This window comes from Sturnus vulgaris, chromosome Z, assembly GCF_052056855.1.
Source record: "Sturnus vulgaris isolate bStuVul1 chromosome Z, bStuVul1.hap1, whole genome shotgun sequence".
Classification (NCBI taxonomy): Eukaryota; Metazoa; Chordata; class Aves; order Passeriformes; family Sturnidae; genus Sturnus; species Sturnus vulgaris.
Genome location: NC_142283.1, coordinates 38,800,731 through 38,821,576, shown reverse-complemented (window position 1 = coordinate 38,821,576; position 20,846 = coordinate 38,800,731). Strand labels below are relative to the sequence as shown.

Genomic DNA, 20,846 nt, shown 5'->3' with positions numbered 1-20,846 from the left:
ATCCCAGAGCAGTTGGCACACGATTGTGTGTCCAGACGGTTCTATCCTCGAGGAACATTCCATAACTTCTCTGCACAATCTTCTTCTGTGCCTGCTCACCCACACAGTAAAGTTCTTCCTCGTGTTCACAGAAACTTTCTGTGCATCGGTTCCTGCCCACTGCCTCTTGTCCTATTGCTGGGCACCACTGTGAACAGCCTAGCTCCATCCTCTGACACCTTTCCTTCAGGTTCTCGAAGTCATCTCGAAGTTGATCAGGCCCAGTTCCCTCAGCCTTTTCTCGAAAGAGAGATGCTCTGGTCCCATCTTCACTGCCCTGTGCTGGACCCACACCAGGAGCTCCTTGTCTCTTGTCCTGAGTAGCCCAGAACTGGACACAGCACTCCAGATGTGCCTCACCAGGGCTGAGCACAGGGGCAGGATCACCTCCCTCAGCCTGCAGGCAATGCTCTTCCTAATCTTCCAGGGTTCTATTGGCCTTCTTGGCTACCCAAACAGTGCCAGTCCTCGGTATGCCAAGGTCTGGCAGGAGGCTGCCACTGCCTGCAGGAGGCAGCAGGCTTTGCTGCCCAAGGCTCCTCAGTCCATTGGAGCTGTCAGTGGTCCCGGGACCCCTGCCCTCCGAGGGTAGCCACAGTGGGGACAAGGAGCTGCTCCCTGTCCAGCACCCCCTGCCAGCGTCTGCAGATCACTGCCCAGGGTAGCACAAAGACCTACTTCCTACTACTTCTTCTTCTGAACAAATCTAGAATTGTTTCAAATGCATAACTGGACAACCATCAGTTTCTGTACGATACCTAGAATAAATGGTGATTTTTGCTGCTGCTTCAAATCAGCTTTTATTTTGCCAGATTGTTTCCTTGCTATTGCAGTTAGAATGGCCAATGACAGTTTAGAATCCTTCCTTATCTGGGGTGCCTTCTTCCTTCACAGTCTATTTTTTCACCACTTCAGAAGAAAAGTTGTGGTTACAGTTCCTTGTTTCTGTGCTTACCTGTATTATCTCAGGACCTCTCCGGTTTCTAGGTACTCAGCAGTACTTAGAAGAGGCCAGCTGCACTTTTCAAGGACACTTTTTATTCCCAGGATCACAGCTGCCAAGGTGGCAGGCTTTTTTTCTGCTGGTTGTTATCCAACAGGCATTTTTTTCTGTTCAGTCATTTCCCCTCTCTAGTCAAGGTCACTTTCTTGGCTGCTCACATCAAGTTCCCCACAGCCCTGGCTTGCCTTACCCACACCCTGACCAAGGACCACCTCATGGCCACGCCTGGTACATCTATAAAACTGAATTGCCGTTCTCTTGAAAAACAAACAAGCTTACAGTTCACTAACACATTATTCAGCATTAGCTAAAGGCAGCATAAAGATTTTCTGTGTAATCAGCTTTACTGTTCACTAGACGTCTAGCTTCAATACAGCCTATTTGATCGTTTAACTGCAATTACATTGTAAACTAATTAAAATATGGGAACACTAAACTATTATTCATTAATTTGAATATTTTTATTATTAGTTAATACTTACTTGTAAGCATCTATTAAATACTCTTTTTACTATATAACTCATAAAGAAACTTGATCTGCTAGCAGAAGTAGTTTATTCATGATTTATTTCCAAGAATAATTATTGCAGATGTGAATCAATGAAAAGAGGGTCTAATTCATTCATTGCTTTATTCAAAATAATGTAAAAGTTGCTGTTTACACTGCTGTTTCAGTGTTTATGGTGAGACAAAAATATATGCTGAAGTAAACTATATGAAAAAAAAAGTTTTTGCTTTTTCAGAGAAACTTCTAAGCGTGTCTCTTTATGTCTTCTCTTATAAAAATATGCTTTCTAGACTAACCCCACAGCAGCGATGGCTCAAATTAATCATATATTTGCTGAATAACCATGGTTAGGCAATAATGTAATTCAAAGAAATTTCTTCCTGGAGCACTTCTTTTAATTGTCATGAAGCTCCAATACCATCTGTAGGACATACATACGTCAAAATATCTAAATCCATAACCATCATCTAAGGAAGAGAATAAAATTTCATTGTTTAATGTGCTTTATCAGACTTTTTTTTCCCAGGGTATTTAATGATAAAGTATTTCAGAGTTACTACCAGAAATATATGACAAATTCTGCTCTTTTTGTAACATGTTAAGGTGATCAGCTGTGGAACCATATTAGGTTTAAGCCACTTAGCAGTATTTATTCCCCACCTCTCTCCAAAATACTTTCCTGTAACATTCTTGTCTAGAGACAAATATATATAAATGTCTATATTAATATTCTCCTAGACAAATCTTCATGGAAATAATTCTATTGTATTTGTGAAGTTTAGAAAATCATAGAATCCGGAATGGTCTGGGTTGGAAGGGACATTGAAGGTCATCTAGTTTCAATGCACTTATGATGGGAAGGGACACCTCTCCCTAGACTAGGCTGCTCAGAGCTTCATCCAGGCTGGCCTTGAACGCTTCCAGGGATTGGGCATGCACAACTTCTCTGGGCAGCCTGTTCTAGTGCCTCACCATGCTCACAGTAAAGAATTTCTTCCTCACATCCAATTTAAACCTCCAGTCTTGCAGTTTAAAGCCATTCCTCCTTGTCCTGTCACTACATGCCTCTGTAAAAAGTCCCTCTCCATCTTTCTTGAAGGCTCCCTTCAGGTACTGCAAGGCTTCAATTAGGTCATTTTGAAGTCTTTTCTTTGCAAGGGTGAACAATTCCAATTCTCTCAGCCTGTCCTCATAGAAAAGGTGCTCTGTCACTCTGATCGTCTTGGTGTCCCTCCTCTGGACTCACCCTAGCAGTTCCATGTCCTTCCTGTGCAGGGACCCCAGAGCCGGGTGCAGGGTTCCAGCTGGGGTCTCACCAGAGCAGAGCAGAGGGGCAGAATCCCCTCCTTCCCCTGCTGCCCACACGGCTTTGGATGCAGCCCAGGACACGTTTGGCTTTCTGGGCTGGGAGTGCCCATGGCTGGGTCATGTCCAGCCTCTCACCCACCAGCACCCCCAAATCCTTCTCACAGGGCTGCTCTCCATCTTCCAGCCTGTGCTGATAGCAGGGGTGGCGCCAACCCAGATGCAGAGCCTTGTACTTGATCTTGTTAAACTGCATGAAAATAAAGCTTTGTTTTTATTCTTTAAAGTTTGTGTTTTTTCCCCCTGCTTTTTCGTTTCTATTTCATGACTGATGTCAGAGATATATAAAAAAAGCATTTACAACTATATATATGGCTGTGTAACTTTGTGTTGCCATCTGTGAATTATTGCTGGGCTGTATTGATTAGTTTTTTTCATGGCTTATGTGCAGAAAGGCTGGCACATCAAACTGCCCTTCTTCAGGATCCTGATTCCAGAAACACCAAACACCTGCAAACTTTGATGGAAAAGCTAACTGCAGCCCAGCCTGGTGCAGTCTTCAGGAGCTTGTCCCAGGAAATCACATAGATATTTGAGTTGGATTTGATAAGCAGTACTTCAGCCCACAACAGCCTCTCCCGAGATGGCACTACTTCTTCTATGACAATGCACTGCGAAGCGTTGATCCTTGCGCGGACCTGCAATGCTTCCTCCCCCCGGATCCCTCCGCGACACCCGGGTCAGCGAGGGCGCGCCAGTGCGGTGGGCGGGGACCAGCGGGACAATGACAGGCGAAACCGCCAATCAGCCGCGCGGGCATGGCCAGGCGCCGGCGTTGGCCCAATGAGCGCCTTGGGGGCGTGGCCGAGGTGGAGGGCGGGGCTGAAGGCTGGCGGGAGCCGCGCGGCAGCTGCCGCCATGGCTGACGAGATCAGCAAGGCGCAGGCGGCGCGTCCCGGCGGGGACACCATCTTCGGGAAGATCATCCGCAAGGAGATCCCCGCCAACATCATCTACGAGGACGAGCAGGTGCGGGATGTGCAGGGGTCGGGGGAGCCGCGGAGGCGCTCGGGAGCGCGGCGGGACGGGCGGGGCGCCCCCGCGCCTCCCTGCATCGTCCCTGGAGCTGCATCGGGCTCCTTGCCAGGGATCGAAGGTTCTCCCCGCTGCTGTAGGAGGGTAATCGTGCAGCCTTTACCACCCGCGGGCGGCCTTCTTGCGGGTTCCGAGCAGAGCACTACGACTGGCTGCTTTTGCGGGTCTCGATGTGCCTCTCAAAAGCCTTACCGAGGTTCTGCGGCTCTGCCCGCTGGGCTGTGGCAGTGAACCTCCGACAGGGATTGCTGATGCATCACAGCGTGTGAGGGCCGACGTGAAATAATTAGCTTTAGAAGAAATGCAGCGGTTATTCCCGAAATGTAAACTAACTAGTATTTAGTATAAGATCTCCTGCACTTTTCCCCTATCGTTCAGATTGAAATACAGGAGCCCCATTAACAGGGGTTTTGCTTTTGAAATAAGGGATTATTCTCAGTGTACAATACGGACTCGCTAAGGAGTCAGTTTGACAGATTTATGTGCTTAAAAATAATGCATAGCTTGAAACAGTGTTTTCTTAATAGATGTAAGAATTGTTGCAGTTGCCATCTGCTCTGAAGATGAATATTGATTATTGGAAATGCTCACTGCTTTCTGAAAGTCATGCTTATGTTACTGCTCTGTGTTTATGTGAAGATGTGTGTTCTTTCTTTACCCAGGTCAAACCTATGTGAGTTTTTTCTTCAGCTGCAATGACTGCAGCAGAGTAAGATGAACTTTGCTTGGTTAGGAATCAGGCCATTGACTTTGCTGAGCATATAACCCACTTTGACAGCCATTTGTGCCGAGTATTTTCTGGAAGAGTCAATACCTGCAGTGCCTCACCTGATTTTTACTTCAAAGTGCACAGAAATGTAGAACTTCTAGATTTCAGTTGACTGGTGGATGAGCTTCCATTAATTTTGTTGACTTTATGGAGGTCTTCTTAGAAGTGGCTGGAAGTGTTATAATCAATAATTGATCTTTAGAGAAAGGGAAATACTGAAAAGTACAAAGTCTCTGTGGAATTATGCCTTATCACTATTTTTCCAGCTGAATCTAAACTTGCTGAAATGAAGTTTAGTTTCCCATGCACTCATGAATTTCTGTGATTGTGCTTTTTCCTGAGTGCTACTCTTCTGCTTTCTGTACCACAGAAAACGATTTACTTCTAATCTTTTGGTCCTTAGATTCTTTCACATACTTCGGCCATTTGCATTCTTCCTCAGTGGGACTACATATAATAGAAAAGTTGCTTACAAAATAGTCAGCTCTAAGTATGATTTATTTAATTGGGTGCAAATTAATTTTATTCATCAGTTATTTAATTACTACCCTTCCCTGTTTGGAAGAAATGAGCAGTTCATCAGAGATTCAAAACTGGGCATTATCTTCTTAAAGATATCTTAAAACCAGACAGATTTGGCGTATAAAAGATTGATGCGAGTTGAGTCTGGGCTTTTTGCCAACTCTACTCTTGACAAAAGCCACGTGTGTTCTCAGAATAAAAAAGCAGTAGAATTGCAAAGAAAATCAGCTTTATTGATTCACAAACAAAAGTATCTAGGAAATAAGTATTTTGAAGAATCTAGGTATGTGCTTTTAAGTATCTCCTCTCTGTGACTAACTCAACCAGTAGCTACCAGGTGTTTGCTGTTAAAGGTGATGGACATGTCAGAGGTGTCCTTGGCCTAATGGTGGCAGAGTGCCTCCTGTGCATCTCTGTGATTGTCGAGGTTCCAGTAGCAAGTCCCAGTTTTGTGCCTGGCCATGTGTACAAAGAGACATAGCTTCATTTTCTCTTGCCTGTTGGCACTTCCTAAGTTGAGATTTGGCTGATGTGTGCAGTGTCTGATTGGTTGTAATTCTGGTATTCAGTCAAGATTAAGCTAATCATTACAAACAGATGTTTATATTTCAAAAGTGGTACCTTTCTCTCAATTTGAGAATGTCTGAAACAAAGCCAATGTTAATGCATTACTCTAAGATACTTGGTGCTGTTGAGAACAGAAGTTTAATATGGCCTCAATCACATAACTTCAGACTCTTTGGAATTGCCATGCTGTCTTTGACCAAGGAACTTATTCGGACATAACTGGAAGATGATTAGCAACTCTTTGCCATTTATTTTATTAAACATGGCGTTAATAAAAAAATAAATAAGCATAAATGTACTTCTTATAGACGTGCATGCCAACAGCTCTACTAGTTGCTATGTGTATGTTGCAGTAATAAGTCTTGAACGTGTTTGCATATTGCTTTGCTGAGAAGGCTGTAGCTTTTAAACAATGCTTTACAGAGCAGTGATTTTTTTCAGCAGATCTTGGTAAGTAGTGTTTTGTCTTTAGAATTTAAAGGATGTAGAATGATCACTCTGAAGTGTGTATCTGCTGAAGTATGTATTTAGTGGGGCATATTGATTTACTGAAACTCTTACCTTGTTCCGAAGCAAATTACACTGTTTCCTGTTCCTCCAGTGCCTCGCGTTCCATGATATTTCACCCCAAGCTCCAACACATTTCTTAGTGATTCCTAAGAAGCCAATTGTCAGGTTGTCAGAAGCAGAAGATTCTGATGAATCTGTAAGTATTCTAAAGGTTGTTTTGTACATGAAACTGTACTTTTCATTACTTCATAGTGTACTAGGCTGTTCCCCTTTTCCTCTTGACATTTCAAAGAGGCAAAATAGTTTTCTGATACTATAACCTTGTCCTCTAGCTTAGAAAGATAATAGAGTTAAGGTTTTCCAGTAAAATTAGCCAGAGAAAGCAAAATACATCTGTATATTTTCCACGCAAAATGAATTGGTATTTATTATATTATAATCCTGATGTCTGTTTTCATCATTCGCATGCAATAGTACTTGCTCTAATATGGACTTGGGGGGTTTTAGCAGGTCAGAGTTGAAGAAAAGGAAAGTTAGCTGAGAGGTGCTGAATATTTCATTTGTTACTAAAAACATCAAGCTCAAAGATTTTGTAAGCTTTGCATGGTAAGATAAAGTTTCTTTTCTACCAGAATGATATATGTTGTCTGAAGAAGTAGTGGGAGCTTTAACCATGAAGTAAATTTAGCTTCTGTGACACAGTCTGTTACAGCCTGTCTTGAAAAAATCAATAGTTCTCTTTTCCACCTATATTACGCATAGCCAGTCCATAGTTTTTCTTGGAAAGTGTCAGGTGCAGGCAGACAACAATTTGAAGAGCAGAGGCTGAATTTCTGGGAATTAATTTACTGGCTTATTGGTTCTCTGCTCTCATTCCTTCCCTTCCTTCCCTTTCCCCTTTTTTGTGTGTTTTCTGTTTGTTGTTTTTTTTTTTTTTCTTTCTCCTCCAGCTTCTCGGTCATTTAATGATTGTTGGCAAGAAGTGTGCTGCTAACCTGGGCCTGACCAATGGCTTCCGGATGGTTGTGAATGAAGGGCCTGAGGGTGGGCAGTCTGTCTATCACGTACATCTCCATGTTCTGGGTGGTCGCCAGTTGGGCTGGCCTCCTGGCTAACGTTTGTACACCACAGGAATTAACTGCATGCATACAAGATACCACCAAATAGATTTATTATGTTGTCCCTCAATCTAGCCACTGTTAGTGTATTGTTTTTTTAAATGTGTGTCTACAGAGGGTAATAAATGCTCTGAACAACATTCGCACAATAAAGATTAAGCATGTGAGAATCGTCTCTGTCTGGTGTGCCTTACTGATTGAAACACTTCTGAAGTTAAAATTGTGTTCTCTGGAGTTTAAAGCACAAAACATATTTCCATCTGCTAACATGTGGGTAGTGATTTGCCAAGGCATTCAAAACTAAAGGTGCAACCACTTATCAGACTTTTGTGTCTTCTGGGAAGAAATCTTTTAAGCTTTTGCATTGTGGTATGTAAATGTTTGTCAAACCAGCATAGGCTGCTGCTTAAACTTTTTTAAAAAGTGAAATTCCAAACATGCTGTGCAAGGGCAGTGCCATTACAGTGCAGTACATTGGGAACAGACATTCTAAGGCTCAATTTTTCCAGTGAGAGTGGGTAAAATGGTAAGTCAGCTGCTATAGTTCCATAGCTCACAAGTGTTTAAGTTGTGATTTTGATCAAATTGAAGACTTAAAGTATTGAACTGTTGTAAGATGTTCAAGGCATTCCTTGGCACATAAGCAGCGTGATGTATGCATATATATATTTTTTAGATTCCAGATTTTAGTGAGCAAATCTCCTCTTTCAGTTAATAGTACTTTCTGTGTGTTGCTGCATATAGTTGCTCATGCAACAGTCCTCAGATCTCCAAGATAATTTATTATCTTGAAATTAGGGTTACAGATGTGTCTGCCAGTGTATATCTAGAACAACTGTTCTTTCTGATAAAATTTAGTCACAGCTAACTAGTTTTTATGATGAAAGATACCAGCAAGCCTCAGATGCCTTGATAAAAGCTGGTTACTTGTGAGCATCAAAAGTGTTAAAGAAATGTGGGATTGTGTAAAGGGTGTACAGTAAAAGCAGTGAATTGGTTTTTTCTGTTCAGATAAAACTTGCAAGTTTGGTAAAGCTGTTTGTTTAACGAGAAAATACTCTGTAAGTACTTCAGAATGTTCTGAGCTTTCAGTTTTACCCTAAGATGTGACTTAAACAGGAGAATCAGCTAGGGCTTCTGAAGCAGATTGGTCGTGGTTCTGTAGTGTCACCGAATGACACAGAAGGAAAGACACACTCATTGACTTCAAGGAATTAAGCAGGAAAAGAACGCTTTATTTACATTTCATGTGTATTTATAGAATTTCAACAATGACCATGGATTGGACAGTGAGGATAATACCTCCTGACCCCATAGGTCCCATTAACAGTCTATTAATTCTTTCTCCCTCCAAAGAGGAATGCAAAACATTCATTGTTAATATGAACAGAGTGAGAAACTGTAAGAAAGCATCTGTCAACAATCAGAAGGCTGAAACACGAGGGCAACACTGTAGTGGTAGCATAATGGCTCTTCTGTGTAACTTGTGTGGAAGTGAAGAAGAAAACCACCCCATCCCCAGAGGTATGGCATCCCTGAGCAGAAGCTGAATGCGTATCACAATAATGAAGTATCACAGCAGACACAATGGGGCTGCAGGAAAGGTTTGTGGCTGGGAAACTGGCTATCAGAACGAGTTCATGGAAGGCCCTTAAGGATAGTGAGATGAACTGTTGGCAAACAAATGCAGGAAAGGGCATGTGGCGTTATTTACTTCTTTGATGTCCCTAATTTCTGTTGTACATGTTGTACCTGTGTCCTTTTTACCAACACTGGCATATGTGATTTGAAGCATGACTGGTAAATTTTCATTGCTGAACCCTGTATGAAAGTAACCTGCTGAAACTTCTGCTGCTTTACTTGGAGAATGTACTTGCAGGTACCTGTCAGACAATGGTCTACTCAATGTAGGAAAAAATAAATGAAGGAAAAAGTTTTCCCTAATTTGTGCATGTAGGAAGTGGAAAAATTGGATATTAGTTGACCTCTTCTACCTCTCAAAACCACTTGCCAATTTGTTGCTAAAATGCAGACAAGCCTCCTTATCAGTTTTCTTCTTGCATTGCTTTTACTTCTATAGAGAGGTGATGACTCCAGTACCACTTCTCTGTCCTGTGATTTCTAAGGGCATTTAACAGAGTGAGATGTGTTAACTGCATCACAGGGAGGCAGCAAACTTCATCTTAGTAAAGACCAGGGCAATGGACATAAGAAAGTAGAGTTATACTACATGTCCTTTTACTCTACATTGGTGATAAATCTGAAAAACCCAGTGGAAGATCTTGAACTCTCAAATAGTCAAATGTTGTTGAATGACAAATGCCTGTGAGCAATCCAAGGATTTCACCTTTATATAATCTTCATACGCTGAAGGTAGAAACAATTTAGCTGACTTAAATATAGGGTGATGTATAATCTGTGTCCACTTAATGGAGTGATTGATCTAGGCAGCATCTGTCATTTGTCTCTCTAAGCTCCCCAAGGTATCAGGAAGTTATTCCAGTATATCAGAGATAGGAATGGAGTTGAGAGTGTGTTTGGAAGCAACAGGGAATTTTAGTGTGGCTTGTCATTTCGGGGAGAGTACATTATTACTGTAAGCTGTAGTGGTCTCTGGTAGAATTTGTCTAATCTTCTAGATAATACCACTGTTACATCACTCTTAGTCAGAGACAACCTGTCTGAAAGAGAACTACACTGAATGTGTGAAATTTATGTCAGTTTTTAAAATGTCACATACTGAATTTGAAGTAACACTTCCTAGGTATGAAAATTTGCATTCTTTTGGGTATTAAGCTGTTGAGTCTTGTGCCAAGCTGTCCACATGGACCCACAGAGTTCTTGAAAATCCCGTAGCAGTAACAATTTCAGATTTGGACAAGTCATCCTGACTGAGGCTGCAGTTGTCTTATTTTTGCCTTTTGTTTGCTGTTTTCCTGTGTGTTAGAACTCATTTTTGTGGACCATACTAAATTTTTATGGAATTTCTCTCAGGGGCAGTGTGTTGATATTTTATTTGATTATGCTTGTGTTTGCTGTGGATTTAAATACAAAGTTCTGTCTTGATTTATTTTCTGCTCCAGTTACTGGGGGGAAAAACAATCATTGCAACAATTCCTTTTACTTCTTAACGGATAGGAAATATCTGGTAAACTAGGCAAAATTTTATCTTGTTTTATTGTCATTCCCAGTTAATAATTTCTTTCCTTTTGAGAAACTACATGTACTCCAGCAGAGTGAGCTTGAGGTGAACTTGAAAGAACTGGGGGAAAATCAAAACCTAGGCTAATGGTGTTGGGCAGAGTTTTTTGCCAGTTTTGGCCATTAGGTATGTGCCCTATACCTATCTGTCATCATGGATTTAAAGAGAAAATACGTTTTTTCATTGGACTGTGATGTGGTTACACACGACTCTTGGGTAGTTGCAGGGTTGCTAGGTGGGAGAAAAAACTTGAATCCAGTCTAAAATTCAGTCTTTTAGGTAGAAGTTGAAGAGGGAGTGGTGATTTAAGAAGTCACTGCTTTAGTAAATGTGTTAGGACCATGACTCTTTGGCGATAGGAAAGTTGGGAAATACTCCTTTTGAGTGGGGAGCTTCACAACAGCAAATTGCCCTGAGAAACAGAAGATCTTGAGAGAAAAAATATCTAGAGCTTCCAGAAGAAAGAGACCACCTCTTCTCTACTGTGGTAAAAGTGAAAAAGAGCCACCAATTCTACATGCAAAACATAAAAACTGTAAGTATTGGCCGGTGGGGGTGTTCTGTATGTTGGAAACCCAGCAACAACTATGAACATTGTTGTACATGATGGTCTTGGAGGTCGTTTCCAATCTTGCTGATTCTGTGATTCTGACATGTTACAGAGTAGATGTGAACATGGTTAATTTGGTTTTGCTAAAATTGCTCAAAACATAGTTTGACTGGAGAAAATGCTCTTAGGATGTGAAAAGTAAAGAAACAAAAACGAGCTGCTGACACCTTTTTTTGTGAAGGATTTTTACTGTTGGTTTGGCTGAAGGTCAAGGACCAGTCAGCCTCTTATAACAGACTTCAGTATCAGAGAAGACTTGAGAATAATTATACTCCAAAACAATCAGATATTTTTATTTTGTTGTCATGGTAGCTGTACTTCTGTCAGATTTTCATAGAATAGAATTTCATAGAATCAGAATATCATGAGTTCGAAGGGACCCATCAGGATTATGAACTACTGGTGCTGTGCGGACACCCCAAGAATCACCCCATGTGCCTGAGAACATTGTCCAAACGCTTCTTGAACTAGACAGGCTTAGTACTGTGACTACTTTCTGAGGAGCCTTTTTCAGTGCACAGCCACCCTTTTGGTGAAAGACCTTTTCCTGACGTCCAACTTAAGTCTTTCCTGATTCAGCTTCATGGCGTATCCTCAGGACCAGTCACTTCATGAGAGTGAAGGGATTGGTGCCTGTTCCTCTGTTTCACCCTGTGTGGATGCTGAAGACCTCAGTGAATCTCACCTCCAGGTGTCTCCTCCAGGCTGAACAGGCCAAGTGACCTCAGCTGCTCCTGTTATGGCTTCCCTTACAGACCCTTACCATCCTTGTGGCCCTGCTTTGGATGCTTTCCAATAGCTTCATGTCTTTTTTGTATTGTGGTGCTCGAGGTGAGGCTGCCCCAGCTCAGAGCAGACCAGGACAATCCCCCCTTGCCTGGCTGTGATGCTGTGCCTGATGTCCCCTAGGACAGGGTTGGCCCTCCTGGCTACAGGGCACTGCTGACTCAGGTTCAACTCGCCCTCGGCCAGGACCCCCAGGTCCCTTTGTGCAGCACTGCTCTCTCCAGCCTCTCATTTCAAGGTTTGTCCATACATCCAGGCATCCAGGGTTGCCCCATCCCAGGTGCAGAATATGGAACTTATCCTTGTAAGACTTCATACGGTTGCTGATTGCCCAGCCAAGGTATCTCTGCAGGGCCTCTCTCTCTGTACTTGAGGGAGTTGACAGCTCCTCCCAATTTAGTGTTGTTGGCAAACTTACTTAATATTGCTGTGTCTGAGACATTTATGAAGATGTTGAAGAGGGCCTATTGAATTTTGTCAATGAATTTTGTCAAATATAGAAATTGTTACTGTCAAGAAGATAATAAATTTTCTAGAAACTTAATCATACTAATGTTGAAAGATGGAAACTATATGTGGAAAATTCTCATTCTCTGCCTCACAAATGCAGAGAATATTCTGCCCTGCTTGTGTCTTAGATTTTGTAGAAAGCTCTTGCTCCTCTTGCAAAAAAGGATCAGGTCTGTCAGTTCATTCAGGAAATACACATCTGCTTCAGGTACTTTATTTTTCTTCTCTGAGAGTGCCAGTCTTTAAGTGCTGTTTTACGTAAGGCGATATCAGTATTTTAGACAGTGTCAGCTAGCACTTTCTGAGGCATCTGGTTGGACCCACAGGCTTTAGTCTTTTACAAGGTCATTTATCCTTGCAGAGTGGGGATACTCTTTTATATCCCTATGCTTCTGTTTCATTCTTATAGCAAGATCTAAACTACAGAGTGTGGCATGTGTGGAATAGCAATTCCAGAAGCACATTTTCAAGAAGAAAATATCTGTGGGGAAAGGAGAAGGAGGGGTTATAGGAAAAATACTCTTCTTTTTTTCCTTGCATGGCATTGTATATTTCTGATGTTTTCTCTTTCTGGGTACATTGCTCAGGTGCAGGAATCTGGAAGTGATGTAGCTCCCAAGAATGGTTGCTCCTCCGTGGTTTATCTCCGTGCTAGGTAGGGCCTCCCCCTGTTAAATAACTTGTTGGCAAGACAAGAGAAGCTGAGTGCCTTGATTTGCATCAGAGCTTATCCACTTGTCCATAGCATTTCTGTACTCTTGCACAGAAGTGAGGTTCCATTGAGCTGTGGTGACAACCTAACATCACAAGACCTATACTTGCATAAGTCTTCCTTTCCAATCTGTTGGTTGGAATGCATTCAATTGTAAAGTTGCAAGTTGCACTGCTACTTATTAATGTTAGTTCTTTTTTTTTATTATTATATTTTCTGGAAAATGATTTAACTTGATTTAATTTTTAGTCCAAAAGCTGTTTCACATAAATGGTGTCTGGATCTTAGTTTAGTTAGAACAGTTTGGTTTATGCTTGATGGAATTAATCAGCTCATCACTGCCTTTTTTGTAGTTAGAAAAACCTCATTTGATTCTTAATATTGTAGGATTTTCTGTCATTTAGCAGCAGAGCAGCATCCACAAAATTACTTCTGTTTTTATTCACAGTAGAGAAAAAACATGCATTTGCTTTTCCAGCTATGAAAGAACAATAGAATTTTGAAGCAGAAGATGTGAAGTAAGTGAGAGTCATGGTATGGTTCACTTTCTGCTCTGAGGCACCTTGTTGATTTCATCTTGGTCTCCCTGGAGGCTCCACTTATCATTAAGTCATGAGCTAGCCTAGGGCCTTCCTCTGTTATTTCCGTGCAAACAGAATGGAATTTCAGGTTCACGGCCAAACAAGATGCATTGGACTGTATCCAGTGGTTAGAATGCTTATTTATATTCAGTGAAGCTTAGCTTGGAGAAATGTGAAAAATACTATCACTCTGGTCCCAGAAGATGTGTTGAACACTAACATGAGGATCAGGCTAATGTTTTGCCGAGGAAGATGGGAACAAGAAGAGGGTAGAATTATATGCCTGTATTTGAAACTCAAGTCCTTATTTCATAGTAATGGCATTTGGTATAGAATATGATGACTGGTTTAAGTGCAAAACATAGAATGCAGGAGTTGACATTTTTTAATAATTTGTGTGTTTTCCTTCAGACAGCTTTTCAGTTAAAAGGGTAGGGTTTCAAATAGTGGTTAGTTAGGCATGACGTTCGTCAGGGTTTTGAAATTGCTAACATTTACTGTTTTCATCAATCACGTAGAAAATGGGATGGACTACACCCTCAGGACATTCACAGGTGACATAAAATTGGGAATGGGAATGATTGATAAGCTGGAGGTCAGGACTGGTACTCAGAGGCACAAGAGGTTGAAAGAATAGACTGATGGGGACCTTTTGAAGTTCAGCAAAGCTGCTGAGTCCTGCACTTGGATGGGATCAGTCTCATGCAGTAGATACACTGCAAACTTTGCAAAAAAACTTGGCAAAAAGCTGCAAAACTTTGTTGCAAAGCAGAATCTCAGAAGTCTAGTGGACAAAAAGTTGGAGAAAAGTCAGCAGGATTCCCTTTGCAGCCATGAAAGCTGAGCCCACCTGTGCAGCCTTAGGAGTGGTTTAAATGAGGGAATTCATTTATTCCCTCAGTTCAGCATTTACGAGGTAGTGCCTAGGGAGTTTTGTGCAACTTGGGCTCATTAGAACGAGAAAGATGCAGACATGCAGGAAAGAGTTTAGTGGTGAGCCACTGAGACAGTTGCTGAAGCACCCGATATTCAGCAAGAGTCTGAGAAATTGTGTTGTTTTGTCTTGAAGATGAAATGGCTTGGAGGGGGCTTTACCTTTTGCAGCTTTTTAATGCGTGGTTGAAGAGAATCCAGGCTCCTAAAGGTGCAGAGGGAAAGAATCAGTGGGCTGATGTTGCAGCAGGTGAAGTTCTGAGTAGGAATATTAGGAAAGGTTTTACAGTGAGAAACGTTAAATGCTGGAAAAGATTGCCTAGAGAGACTGTGGAGTCCAGAGATGCTCAAAGCTTGACTAGACTTAGCAATGTTATCTGACTTAAATTTGGCTCTCATCTGAGCAGAAATATGGATTAGAGAATCACCAAAGGTCCCTTCCAACATTGTTCTGTGGTTCCGTTAGCAGCAGCATAAACATCTTCTACAAAGAGTCAAAATAAAGTGATGGAAAGAAAGCCATAAGGCAAAAAACCCAAACAGTCAAAATTACAGAACTGAAATAAAAAAAAAATATGTGAAGAAGAAGAGTTGTTTGTTTCTGAAATCCTGTAATTTTGAAACTTAAATGCAATGAGACTTTATATACTTGTATAGAATACATGAAATATCTTACCCTTGTGTCTTGATACAGAGAGAAATGCCATATTAAGCTGCTCATTGTTAGCCACAATTAATTATAAATCAATGTCTGGAAACAAACAGAATGTGGAACACATTTCTTGCAAGTGCAAAAAAAAAAGAGAAGAGAACCAAAGAAATGGAACAAAGAAGAATTAGATCTCTTACGCAGTTATGAGCAGACTGGATTTTCTGTATTGAAAGATGCATGATTGTTTCTTGTTTAACAAGATATAAATCTTAAAAGAAGCATGGATAATGTGTCCCTACCCTCCTTGCATTCCCTCATGGATTGAACTGTCTTCAGATGTTAGTCAGCCACTCTTTATTCCCGTGTGATCTCAGAAAAAGCAGACTAATTTGATATTGTATTAATAAACTGTCTGGTAGTGTTTACAGACAAACAAAAAGCTGTTGTATGAGCTCTGAAGCTCCAATTCCCAAACCTCTGGTTGTATTTTGGTCCTCTTGTACCTTCATAAGAAAAAGTGAAAACTTGTACAAAAAAAGTGAAAAGTTGTTACGTACTTGCCAATATTGCAAATCTTGCTGCAAAGATTTATGAAGTTAATTTGTTTAGTTGGTACTGTGATGTAATCAAACAGGAAAAAATATCTTATCCTCTGTCAACTAGGTTTTTCTATATTTTGAAATTATAATATAGGAGGATTGAGGATTTGAAAAATGACAGAATTTTGTGGGCACAAATGGTGAAGGTGGTTTAAAATCGTCTTCATGGCCCTGAAAGAAGTGACCTGTAGCAGTTGGCTGGCTAATCTAGGCACTTGTGGCCAAACATTAAAATCCTTCCTCTTTTCTTTCCCTGAGCAAAATAAGTTATTGATGGCTAGCCCTACATTTTTTTGACTCACTGATAAGTTTGAACTTTTTGTAGCTCCCATTTGAAAAACACTGGGATAGATTTAAACAAAATAACTCTAAATCAAGCTTTCACAAGGAATTTTTTTATTTGTTGTTTATCGTAGGCTGCTAGAACATTATGAAAGGTACTGCATCTGAAGTGTTTCACAAGTGATATGACAAAATGAGGTTAAAAAATGGAATAAATTTTTAAAATTCGATCCATTGTAAATGGAACAATGAAAAACTGTACAGAATAGAGTGAGAAACACTACGATAATCAAAAATTTAATAATTATGAAGTGTAATGGAAAGGAAGAAGGTGAATCTCAAGACAGATAGCAGGACAATAGGACGCTGAGAGGAAATGAAATAAAATGGCTTGCAGAACATGACTTCAGGTCCAGATACTGAGTACTGCAGTAAGTATAATTTTAATGTGTATTTTATGGTAGTGTTTTTCAAATGCTCTTAACAGACATTTGCCTTTGTAATTTACAGTGGTTTCTGTGGGATCCACATTCAGCCCTTCCTGAATACCTGTAGAAATTACTTTTGTACTGTCCGCCTAGACCAGGGTACATTAAGATATTAAAATACATAAAAATCATTGCAGGAGCGAGGAATATTGTTCTCCTATGAAAGACATCCTGATTCTGGTGTCCGTTCTGTGACTGAAGTGACATGGGCTTTGTGAGCGGGTGCAGCGAAAAATGCCACACCCGGATATCCACATCGGAGCGCCCTTGTCTCTTTGTTCCGAGCAGCCTGCTGTCTTTCAGGGGCAGGATCCAGCCTCGGGAGGGCGGGCGGAATTCCCGAGCCGAGCTCCGTGCGTGCGCTGCGCGGGCGCGGCCGCGCGGGGGCAGCCTGGCTCCGCCGCCGGGCTCGGCGCTCCCCTCCGGCGTGGCGGTGGCTGCGTGCTGATGGCAAAAGTTGGAAGAGAAGGGAAGCGGAAGGCTTTCAAATGGCTTCTGCTGCCGTGCACGCTGCTTCTGGTGTGCGAAACAGCGTTCGTCACTTCAGCGTGGTTTAAATTGCCTTTTTTCAGAGTTTTAGCTTCTAATCATCTTGATACAATCTTATGACATGCAGTGTGCTAGTTTAGGAAAAAGGTCTTGCTGGTGTCCTTGTGCATCATGCATTGATTACCCTTGAGAATTCATTACATGCACTTATGTTTATACGAACTTGATGCTTCTGAAGGGTCTTTTCCAATAATGATCAATGTGAGTGCTACAAAGATGACATGGATTTCATATTTTGAGGATGGCATGTGTAAAAACGTATCTTCACATCTATTATATGGTCACTGCAGGGACATGAAGCATAGGTGGTTGCATAACTCTTTACAATAGGAATCCTACCTTTTTGGTCTTATGATTCAGACAAATACTGGATTGTTGCAGTGTATCATTACATTTCTAGAACTATATGAGAACCTTTAGCGGAAAAGGGTAATTGAAAATCTCTGAGTAGTAACTCAAAATAACTTAACAACCACTTAGCTGTAATTATATAACAATGCAATCTTTTTTTCAGAAATGCTTTGGATTTATGCATAATACTATAAAAGCCTCTACTGAATAATCCTGTAGTCACTTAGCATTGACTGAAAACACTTGCCAGTTTTTAAAGTCACTCTTCAGGTGAATTGCATTTCAGTTTCGAGGGGCATCAGGGTACAAAGTGGAAACTGAATGCCAAATTTTGTCAAGGGTATTCTGAATCTCACTGGTTCTTTCATTTTGTGGGGTTTTTTTGTTTGTTTGGTTGGGGGTTTTTTTTGTTTGTTTTGTTTTGTTTTGTTTTTTATTATATTTTTCCCCTGCAAGTGGGATTCTTGTACCTGATTCACTAGCTCCTTCCATATGTTTTCATTTAAACTGCAGCTGGTGCCCTGCATGCCTCAAAAACTTACTGAAGCAGGAACCAATCCTGTGTGTGTCATGGACAAACACTTCAATTAACCCAGACAGCTCACAAGATGGGGTCCTTGAATATTCTTACGATCAGAGGCACCTGTTTGTTTGCAAGAGCATAATGAGTATATGTGGTGCTGAATAAATCAATCCAGATTAGGGAAAAAAGTAATCCAGTAGTGCTATCTTTTGGTTGGCTGCAGAGCTATGTTGGAAGAGAAAGCACAGTAAAAAGTGCATTGCAATTCTAAAATAGTTGTAGTAATAAGTAATGGAAACTAATGAGAAAGTTTTTACTTCAAGTCACCCTGCTTCATCACCTGTAAATATCCTTTTCTGTCTACAAGCAATACATCTGTTTTCTCTGTATTTTTTCCTAGTAACTTCATATATGTGCATGTATGTACACTGCTGTTGTTAAAACAGCAAAACAACATAGGACTTACTAATGGAATCAAAAGCCAGATGAGACCCTTAACACAGTATGAATCTCATTTCAAGATAAGATCTCAATTTGCACTTGTAGTATAGAAAGTTAATCATATCCTGGGCTGTATCAAAGTGAGCATGGTCAGTTAGTACAGGGGGTGATTCTTGCTTTCTGCTCTTGTGTGATCTCACTGGAGTACTGCGTCCAGCTCTGGGGTCTCTACTACAAGAAAGACATGAACCTGTTTGGAGTGGGTCCATTTGACAGCCACAAAAAGAATCAGAGGGCTGGAGCATCTCTTCTGTGAGGAAAGGCTGAAAGAGCTGGAGCTGTTCAAGCTTGGAAAAGAGAAGGCTGCAGAGAGAGCTTAGAGCAATTTTTCAATAAACGAAGAAGATGAGTTAGCAGAAAGAGAAAGATTTTCTGAAATTGAAAGAGGGTAGATTTAAATTGGATATAAGGAAGACTTGTTTTGCAGTAAGGTTGGTAAGACACTGAAACAGGTTGCCCAGGGAAGTAGATGCTCTCATTCCTGGAAGTTTTTAAGATCAGTTGGATGAGGTTTTGAGCAGCTTGATCTGGTGAAAGATGTCCTTGCCTTGGGCATGGGGGTTGGACTAAATGAAATATTAAAGTCCCTTCTAATGCTACCCAGACTATGATTTTGTGTTATTTGCTGGGAAGAGCTCAGTTTCCTACCTGTATTTTGTGATTGCCCATCTGAAAAGGTACAAGATTGTACTTGATTTTTCTCATTGGAATATGTAAGTCATATTGGAATATGACTGTGCTTCAGTAGGCTATTCTTTTTTCACAGGTTAGGTTAGATGGTTGATTTTATCACCCATACAACAAAGATTAGCCTTCTATGAGCATTTGTGGGAGCAGAGTTTAATCCTTAAATTAATAATGTATGGAAACAATCAAGCAGGAGTCAGAATTAACAAAAGTGTTAATGGAGTCGTATTCCCACCACGTTGTTTAGTACATCTGTGTTATGATTACTTTAGATGGAAAAGTGTCAACTCAGGTTTCCTCAGCTTTGTAGTAGTACCAGAAGGAAGTCAATGTATTAGAATGTATGTGACTGCGACAAAGGAACATATTTTTTAATAAGCTGCTTGATGAATTGCAAATATAAAATGTTTGTATTTTCTTCCTTAGATTTTTACTTTAGATTGACTAAATGCAAGCTGCCAGAAAAAACAAACAAATAAAACCAAACCCAAACAACACACCAATTTAGCTTTGGCACTTTCAACCATCTAATAGAGACATTATTGTTCAGCTGCAGCTCAGTTTATTTTTACATTTTCACAGAGATATAGATGAGAGATGGGAAGTGGAAAATTAATTTGGGAACAGTCGCTTTTAATTTTTCTAGGACTTCTAAAAGCATTATAAGGGCACTGAATCCCTAGGGAAATGCAATACAGCTTTGAGATGCCTGGCAATCCAGGCAAGAGGGAAGTCATAGGGGGCAGTGTCTCTGCCTCTGTATGCTGACCTGAAGAAGGATTGCTTAAAGTTCTGGCTTCTCTCCCATAAAAAAATAAGTCAGAAAGCCACAGATCTATTTTCTGTCTTTCTCGAATGTGTAAGTTTCCATGTTGTTGCTCATTTCTGTCTCATTTCTGAAAAGCTCTGACTTTGTCTGTGGTTTCAAGAGTTCATAGCTAAAACTTAAAGACACCAAACTTCCTTTTCTTTCCCCAGACTTCCACCACTGCTTGCCATTCTTTTAAGTGAGCTCTGCATCAAGGAACTTGCATTGTACTAAGCCTTATTCCCTTATAGGAAACTGTTTCCTATAAGCTGATTAAAATTGTTTTAAAGTGGAACAATTTCTGGTAAGCTTTTATCACTGCCCGATAATTTCAGGAATCAGTTTTTCACTAGGCAGCCTTTGAGTTCAGTATATATTTTAATATATAAGGTAGTTTTTCTTATCCTTGTAGGTCCTTCTTATCCTTTGAGGTAATTTTGATATCCAGCTATTAGCTGATTCATGAGTTTTGTATTTGGATACAGCAGAGTGCTTCTGTAGTAAAATAGGCTTTATTCTTCCTTCATATCCTGTTGCCAGCTTTTATGAGGCTACATCTGTAAAAGTGTCACAAAACATGGGCACTTAACAGGTAGAAAAGTGATTTGACCTTAGAAAAGTTATTTGTAAGATATT

At 40.7% G+C, this 20,846-nt stretch overlaps 1 protein-coding gene across 1 annotated transcript; it reads left to right on the top strand.

Annotated features, from left to right (window-relative positions):
- The first annotated feature begins 3,722 nt into the window (after window positions 1-3,722).
- On the top strand, window positions 3,723-7,608 carry HINT1 (histidine triad nucleotide binding protein 1). The gene is made up of 3 exons (XM_014869189.2): window positions 3,723-3,884; window positions 6,410-6,514; window positions 7,269-7,608. Exons 1-3 carry the CDS (start codon window positions 3,774-3,776, stop codon window positions 7,431-7,433), a joined length of 381 nt encoding a protein of 126 aa, XP_014724675.1. The 5' UTR covers window positions 3,723-3,773; the 3' UTR covers window positions 7,434-7,608.
- The last annotated feature ends 13,238 nt before the right edge of the window (window positions 7,609-20,846 follow it).

Coding starts and splice junctions, on each gene's coding strand:
- HINT1 (XM_014869189.2), top strand. CDS start 3,774: ATGGCTGACGAGATCAGCAAGGCGCAGGCGGCGCGTCCCGGCGGGGAC. Junction 3,885..6,409: donor TCATCTACGAGGACGAGCAG/GTGCGGGATGTG, acceptor CTGTTCCTCCAG/TGCCTCGCGTTCCATGATAT. Junction 6,515..7,268: donor CAGAAGATTCTGATGAATCT/GTAAGTATTCTA, acceptor TTTCTCCTCCAG/CTTCTCGGTCATTTAATGAT.